General features: G+C 36.9%; 2 protein-coding genes across 3 annotated transcripts; both read left to right on the top strand.

The window, feature by feature from the left end:
- The first annotated feature begins 4416 nt into the window (after positions 1 to 4416).
- LOC126628602 (desiccation protectant protein Lea14 homolog) lies at positions 4417 to 5746 on the top strand. Its single transcript, XM_050298357.1, has 2 exons — positions 4417 to 4733; positions 5395 to 5746. Exons 1-2 carry the CDS (start codon positions 4522 to 4524, stop codon positions 5633 to 5635), a joined length of 453 nt encoding a protein of 150 aa, XP_050154314.1. The 5' UTR covers positions 4417 to 4521; the 3' UTR covers positions 5636 to 5746.
- A 519-nt stretch (positions 5747 to 6265) lies between these two features.
- On the top strand, positions 6266 to 7977 carry LOC126628609 (desiccation protectant protein Lea14 homolog). Of its 2 annotated transcripts, XM_050298375.1 has the most exons (3): positions 6266 to 6851; positions 6885 to 7274; positions 7531 to 7977. In XM_050298375.1, exons 1-3 carry the CDS (start codon positions 6805 to 6807, stop codon positions 7823 to 7825), a joined length of 732 nt encoding a protein of 243 aa, XP_050154332.1. In that variant the 5' UTR covers positions 6266 to 6804; the 3' UTR covers positions 7826 to 7977. The 2 variants fall into 2 exon arrangements, with proteins under 2 accessions (XP_050154332.1, XP_050154325.1); XM_050298368.1 differs by having other exon boundaries at positions 6266 to 7274.
- The last annotated feature ends 589 nt before the right edge of the window (positions 7978 to 8566 follow it).

The raw sequence follows: 8566 nt of genomic DNA on the forward strand, positions 1-8566 counted from the left end.
GCATGCATGGCATTTGAAAAACATACTTTCATTTAAATTCAATTTCTGGGAAAATCAATAGTATATAGGTAAATACAGAAAATAACTGCCCACTCACTGATAAGTCGAAGGGTCGTAGCTCCCGTGACGTCCCTGGATGCGCTCGTCCTAGAGGATAGGTACCACCTATATGCGAAACAACTAAAACAACGTTATTTAAAGCACATAATCGACAATTCGTAAAACTTCTCATACGATGCTCAATTTGGGTATATGAATATACCACAGTGACCTACTCGACGTCACGGACGTCGACATATTTTTAAAATAATTGTTGGGCTTGTCACGCGCCCCCACGCGCCGGGATAGGCATGGGTCCACGTGCCCCTCACGCGCATCATCCCCTACCTCCAGTCGCCTGGAAAACTCGCCAGCGCCGGAAACTGGGCAGACCTGTAATCGGTCTTTTCTCGCTCGATTCTCAACCATTTTCCATGAAATTTTCACCAAAACTTTACAAATTACGAGAGGAAGAAGGCTATACCTTTAAAAAATCCAAAACCTTCGAAATCACGTTGGGAAATTTCACCAAAACCATCCACCTTCGAACCTTGTGATCCCGATGTCCAAAACTTTCAAACAAACGTCCCCGAGCTTCGTGAGAACCTCCTAAAGCTCACTATGAGCTTGGATTGTCCTAAAAACGAACCAATACAAAGTTCATGAACAGTGCCAAACTTAGTGCTTGTGATTTCGACGTGAAATCGAAAGATTTCTTACCTAAAATGGGTGTGGTTGAGTTCGTAGAGTCCTCACGAGCACGATGGTACCTTCAAAACCTTTGATCAGTGCTTGGAGGCTCGATGGTGAGTGTGTCCGTATGGTTTAGGGAGGGAGAGAGTGAACTGGGAAGAGGAGAGAGAGAGAGAGAGAGCACGGGGGAGAAAGAGGGAAGATGTCCCATGTGGTCCAACCAAAACAATCCAAAAATCCAAATTCCTTTAATCCCTAACCACATAAAATACAAACCAATTTTAATCCAACTTAAATTATTTTATCCAAAAGTTTAGGAATGTATGTATTTAGTCCAATAATATGTCACACACACATACCTTAGCACCCGTCAAGGGTAATTCCATCATTTCACATCCTCGATAAATAAAATCACGGGACGGGCTGTGACAAAAAAACCTTCAAATTCGTATACAAAAATCTTGTACAAAACAAATTTAGTAGTTTTAGTTTGAATTCTCAATTCAATGTTACATATACAAAATCAAATCGTTTACCAGATAGGAATAGATCGAGAAATGGAGAGGATTTGAGAAGGTTTTGAAGAGAGATGGGGGAGGGAGGTAGCTGCTGCAACTGGTTTGCATTTTTTGCCTCCCAAACTGATTAAGTGATTTTAAAAAAGTCGTTGACTTTGCGCGACTAAGACTGGCGGCGCACAAAACAGCTTTGCGCAACGCAGGTGCACCTACGCCGTTCAAAGTTGTTTTGAGCAACGTAGGTGCACCTGCGTCGCACAAAGTTGCTTTGAGCGATGCCAGTCTTCGTCGCGCAAAGTTGAGAAAAAAATGGTAAAGCATTTTTGGTTTGGCGCCAAAATCTTGCCCAACGCACAAAACATCACGCAAACGGCCTTTGCGCAACAACACTTCGCGCGACAAAAACTAGCGTTGCTTGACGCAGGTGTACCTACGTCGCGCAAAGCTGTTTTGTGCGACGCCAGTCTTCGTCATGCAAAGTGCCGTTGTGCGAAGGCCGTTTGCGCGACGTTTTGTGGTTTGCATCGCACAAGCATACTTTGCGCGACAAAATTTGCTCCGTCGCGCAAACATGTTTTTGTACTAGTGTGGGCTGAGCCTCACAATAGGCTATTATAATATGATTCATATTCATCTTTGATGATAATCAAACCTAAGATATCTCACTTACAAATGAAGATGAATACCACTAAATTATAATACTAAATAGTGTAATGTCCTTATAATGAGAAGCAAAAAAAGAGTGGGTAAAACTTTAAAATGAAGTCTCACTATAAGAAAAAATAACATGGTTGTAATTGGTTGAATCATTAACAGAATTGTCAATTCAAAATTGTTAGAAAAAGCATGACATACTAAAAACTACATTAACATCTTATTCTAATACCGATTTTAGCAAATTTTATTACTTTTTCAACTAAACTAAACACTAATACGGACCTATACTTCGATGATCATTCCATTTCTTCAGCTTCGCAATTAAGTATTTCTTTGAAAACCAACATTTATAGAAGTCATGATAGCTTAGTCTCAACAAATAGCTTCCACGGATGGACGAGGTATTAACCCGCAAAATTTATCTAGTAGGATAGAAAACTATAATCACAATTTCGTCAATCGCAATTAATTTTAGTTAAATAAATTGGTGTCGTTGTTTTTAGTTATAAAATGGGAATCGAAAACTTAATCTATCTTACTGGTGACTCATTAATTCACAATATCTAACCACTTTAATTAACTAACCAAAAGCGATCACTATTATGTTTTTTATTTTTAATTCATACGCTATCACCTACTTTAAGAGATGGGGGAAATAAGCCTCCGAATGAGCTAACCATAATTATTTGGTTCGAATTTTCTTTAACGAGAATTGAACCTAAGACTCTCTCACTTACAAGTGAAGAAAATTACTAAGGTCTGGTAGTATTAAGTGATCACTATTTTCTTTTTTGTCCGGCATAAATGTTACTCAACTAAGCCCTTGTATAATGCAAGCACAAGCATAGAAAGGTAAATTAATATCATTCTTTTTCCTAATGCTATGGAAAAATAAAGGGAACTTTAACGAAAAGCACCCAGTAATGTTCACTTTAACGAAAAACCACATTTTTACACTAAAAAGTAAATCCTAGTACTATTCACTTTACCCTTTATTTTGTCATTATCATTAAAACTCAAAGTTTTCAAGCCCTTTTCATTAATTTTCCTAAAAATAAATTGATTGTCATTGGATATTCGGTAATAGTAATAAAGATAATAATGAATGGAAAGAAATGAACTGCTTGGATCTGCATCAACAACCAATTTTCGTTAGAAAAGAAGTTTCCGTGGAAACAATTATGTATTTCTATTTTTAGAGTACTTTCATCTAATTTTTTCTAAACCTTAATCACTTATAAATAATAAAAAATACCATTGGAAATTCGTAATACATAGATTAAATTATTATCATTAAAAAAAGAAACTATAATTAGGGCTTCTGTTTGTGTACCGCTCTGCACCGTTGAGATGTGGAAAACAGAGAGAATAAAGAGACAACATAACCCTAACTTTTAGTATGCAAGTGTAACTGTGTAAGCATAAATTTATATCTGTTTTTTTGTTTTTTCAGTCGACCGAAAAAAATATCTATAGCCTTTTCTTGCTTCTGGTTGACCGATTTGTTAGGAATATCGGTACTACAAGATAGAGAATGTACAAGATAAAGTAGAAAATGGACATCAACAATTTATGTGGGTCGGCAATTTATGCCTACGTCTACGAAACAATGATCAATCTTCATTATATGAAAAAGACGAGTACAACAAGAGTAGCCTTACCAAGCCCAAGACAAGGCTTGATGGATACAAAAAAGTATAACACACACTTTCTATCACTCTAAACTTCACTCACAATGTGTAGTGGAACACTCTCACTCTCACTCTTGGAGTGGAACTTTAGCTTTGGACTTGATCCTTTGCTACTCACACTTGGTTCTTAATTGGTTACATCACTACAACATCACACCCATATTCATAGGTGAGGGCTTGACATTCTGCTAGTTTCTAGTTCCTTCTTCAAACTAGAACTAGTTTCTAGTTTTTAGTGTATTCTTCAAACCTCTAGCATAAATAATTATAGACTAGCCACAAAATTGTAGCTTGTAGATCTTTCCATTTGCAACCAAGGAAGGTAGTACTCTCTAGCTTCTTCCATCAACTTAATAACATTCTATAATTGTCTAGCATGCTCCAGCCACCTCACTTGCTTACTAGAATAATCTAAAACATTGATCATGGGCTGGACCATATACCAACACGATTCTCAGTTGTCTCATCGGGTTCTTTGTTTCTTTCGGAAGAGGATCCTCTTTGGATTCATTTTGTAGAAATCTTAGGGATCTTCACATTATAACCGTTTATTATATATCTTATAGTTAATTTTCGTCAGGTATTATTTGTGTTTAATTTTAAATAAAAAATTCAAATAATTTATAACCGCACGATGCATGATTAAAGGTTAAGATGTGAGGATCTCTAGGATCCTCACAATTTGGATCCGGATGAGATCCAAATCCGTTTCTTTCCTGCATCAAGCGGACACGTACATCCTCAGTTGTCCTCAACTACCGACCTCCTTGACACGCGTCACAAACCTAGTAAACACACCACCACCTCCCTATAAATATCTCTGAGAAATCCTCTACCGATCAACAAGCCTGCAAGTCTTGAAATCTCTCTTGGATTCGATCAAAAATCCTTCATTTTTTTGGTTGTAGGTTTGCGTTTGAAAAATGGCCGAGCAAGGTTTCATGGATAAGGCCAAGAACTTTGTCACAGATAAGATATCAAATGTGGCGAAACCAGAAGCAGAAGTCACAGATGTTGATTTCAAGAAGATGGGCTTGAGCCATGTGGAGTACCTTTCCAAGGTGTCCGTGACCAATCCCTACAGCCATTCCATCCCCATTTGCGATATCAAATACACCCTCAAAAGCGTTAACAGGTTCCATTTCTCACTTTTTAACACTGGTCAATTGGGTTCTTGGCGTTAATTAGGTCATGTTGTTTTTACGAAGTTCCGCTTTCTGCCTATATTTTTTGCTGTGTCAAATTTGATCCTTGAATTTGCGAATTGTATCCGACGACCTACATTTTAACATCTGTTGATGTCTTGTGCTCAATCCGTTTGCCCTAGCATTTACTTTTGACCATTTCGTCGCAAGAAACTAACAGAAATGGACAAATGTCCTCAGGTGAGAACAGTTTACAAACTACGTGAATCAAACTTGATGCAATTGAAAAGTCATTTGTGTTGCAGTTCTCTTTAAGTAGAAAGTTTTAGGTTCGATTGAGTTTGATACTAGATTAACAGTCATTGTGTGATTTAGTTTAATCTCCAGTGTTGTTTTATAAAAAATAAAAGTTCAGGTGGTAGATTGATATTGTGTTTAGGACCTTCCTTTTGCGTCCTGGCGCAAACCACTTTCCCATTATTTTAGACTAGCTTAAAATATCGCTTTTTTTTTAAAAAAAAAAATAAAACTTGTGGATTTAATTGAAAGTACATTGATGATGTTGAAAACTTTGTGAAATTTAGACGGACCAAACCAGCGTTTTGACCTTTTTTCCCTCAATTTGTAGTTTGATTTTGTGTATATTTGCAGGGTGATTGCATCGGGGACTATCCCGGACCCTGGATCACTAAAGGCAAGTGACATAACTGTGCTGGAGGTGCTATTGAAGGTACCACATAGCATATTGGTGACATTGGCAAAGGATCTGGGTGCAGATTGGGACTTTGACTATGAGTTGGATATAGGCCTCACCATTGACCTTCCTGTCATTGGCAACTTCACCATACCACTCAACAAGAAGGGAGAGTTCAAGCTTCCCACCCTCTTCTAATCACCATGCCTTTTCAGATGCAGTAACTTTTGCTATTTTGTATTTTGTTGTTGTTTGTTGATCTATGTATAACTTCATTATGGAATGGATGAGGAATTAGGGTGGTGCTAATGATGTTTTGATATTTAATTATGTTTGCCATATAAACGGTGGGAATAAAGTTGTAGAAACTGAATTCTATGTCAGAAAAAAAAAAAAAAAAAAAAAAGAGAAAGGATCTTGCATATAATTATAAATAATTATGTTACTTTTTATATTGTTAATTGATTTTACATGAAACTTTAACTTTTTTGAAATCTAAATAGGAGAAATCAAGGGGAATAAAGTAGATTTATGTGTGTTCTTGCATTTGTTCTTTCTATCTCTTTAAGTTGATATAACTTTACCAGTTGTATAGCTTAATAAGGCACTTTTATCAATAGGGGAACTGAAATGTCAATTGGGTCATTTTATTCCGAACTCTAGTTTACTACCACACTCGAAATGTCCACATCAATTTTTTGTCGCATTGTAGTTTATCATGTTTTTAATTAGTCTAATACTTTAACTTCTGGACATGGCGATAACTATTTCGTTTATGTTTTTTTTTTTGTATTTTTTTAACAAATAATATTGGGATAAACGTGAAACTAGGACGAAAATGCAATGACAAAAATTATTGGGATAAACGTGAAACTCATCATATATCTTTTCATTACTAGCAATAATATACACTAAGAGGATGAGGGTTTGATTCCGGAACGCAATACGTGAAGAGGAATGCCCTAACTAGGGCAATCCACAAGTTTGACCAAAGCAAAAAGAAGGGAATTACAGAACAGGAATTACAGAACAGGAACAACATCAATGACGGGAAAGGGATAATAGTTCGGAATCAATGACCACATTAAACAAGGAAAGCCTCCCACAATATATATCTGATTCCACAATATGATGAACTTAAATAACAACAACTATATTTTTGGAGGGAAGTAAGAGGAACCCAGTTCTTTACTTATATTTTGGGACACTTTACAAGGAAGAAATGCAAGAAAAGGATCATGGTTGGCCCCATCTCCGAAAGCCAAAAGGTCCTACAAATGTACCAACTCCTATATATATGAATGGGAGTAGAGTAATCGGTCCAATAACTAAATATTTTAAATTCAGTTTTTTGCCCTTCAGCAACAATGCAAAGGAGTGCCTCTTCCGTTTCTTCAACAAAGCAAAGAAGTGCCTCTTTCGTTTCTTCAACAACGCAAAGAAGTGCCTCTTCCGTTTCTTCAACAAGGCAAAGAAGTGCCTCTTTCGTTTCTTCAACAATGCAAAGAAGTGCCTCTTCCGTTTCTTCAACAATGCAAAGAAGTGCCTCTTCCGTTTCTTCAACAATGCAAAGAAGTGCCTCTTCCGTTTCTTCTTGGTATTTGAAAGTGTCACGATTGGCGGGCAGTGCCAAGAACTACGTAGCGAGCAAGGCTCAGGGGTATGTGGAATGGAGATTGGCTGAGATGAAGAAAAGATCTGCTCTTATTGTAGGCCTTCAATTTGGGAACCAAAGCTTGGACTCCACAGAACTCGTCTTCGAGATATCTATCTTCAACCCCTTTGAGTTCTATCTCCCTGTCAGTCAGGCTTCTTTCAAATTCAAAAGCGCCGGCAGGTAGGTTTTGATCCACATCTCCTTTTCACATCCTCCGTCCTGGACACGTTCTTGTATACAATTGTTATGTACCACTTCCGTCACATAACTGTGTTGAATATGAAAAAGTAGTTGTGTATATCGATTGTATACAAATGATAGTTACTAGGTCAAATGTCCGATAATATATATAACATGCCAATATATGTCAATACAGAAATTTTTAATGCATACACATTTGAATATGTTGATTGTTTTCACTTCATGTGTGGTGTAGCGAGGTCTTAACAGGAACATTGAAAGAGTCCGCGTCGCTGAAGCCCGGAGAAGAGTCCATTATGTTTGTGTTGGTGAAGGTGCCATTAAGAGTGTTCATAAACTTGGCAAAGGACATTTCTGGAGATGCGGACATTAACTATGAGATCGATTTGAGTATCAAGATTAAGCTTCCTATAATTGGGAACGTTGTATCCTTACCAATTCCTTGCGAATGCCAACAGGGCGAACTCAAGCTTTCTCATCTGTTTTCCAAATTGTTGGACCAAATCAATCGTCAGCAGCTGGTGCCTTAAACATGAAATCTAGTTTCTATATATTACAGGTCCCATCCTATACATCTGGTAAAAGAATTATAAGAGGGAGGGTGGAGTCTTAAGGGTTTCTCCTTGTAACAGAACTAATACTCAATTTATAATCTTATAGTAAGGCAAAATCTTGGATGCGACTCTTGCAATACCCTCTTTTATCTATCTTCTATCTCTCTTGTTCGGTGAATGTCTTGTCCCCACAGGATGCTTGTAACGCAATTGTTTTAAGGCCTTCAAATGTTTGTCATTTTGAGGTTGTCACGAAAAGAAAGGATGTCAAATCTAAATAGATGTTTTGAGTTAGATAACATTTTCAATATCCATTGAAAAATGTTATTGACACTCTAAAAAATCAATCTACACTCTAAACTTTTGATATTTAAAACTAAAATACTTATAAAGAATGCAGTATGATTTTTTTAGAGTACCAATAATATCTCATATCCACTAATACAAAAACTTGAGAAAATGTCTTTTGAATCCACATTTAGTTAAGATCAAATTTGATTGGGTGCTTGACCAAAAAAAAAAAATGTTTGCTTGTGAATTTGCACCGAGGTTTGCTGGCCAGTAGATGCACAGGCAAGGTGTCCCAACAGAACCACCAGAGTACCTCCTCTGGTTTCAAACTCCATGGCAGAACTTTCAAAGTCCTGATCATGTTATTTTTCAACGAATTTTCCCAAAATCTTTAACAAATGGTACTTTTTGCTCCAAAAAAGGAAA

This window comes from Malus sylvestris, chromosome 1 (genome assembly GCF_916048215.2).
Source record: "Malus sylvestris chromosome 1, drMalSylv7.2, whole genome shotgun sequence".
Taxonomy (NCBI): Eukaryota; Viridiplantae; Streptophyta; class Magnoliopsida; order Rosales; family Rosaceae; genus Malus; species Malus sylvestris.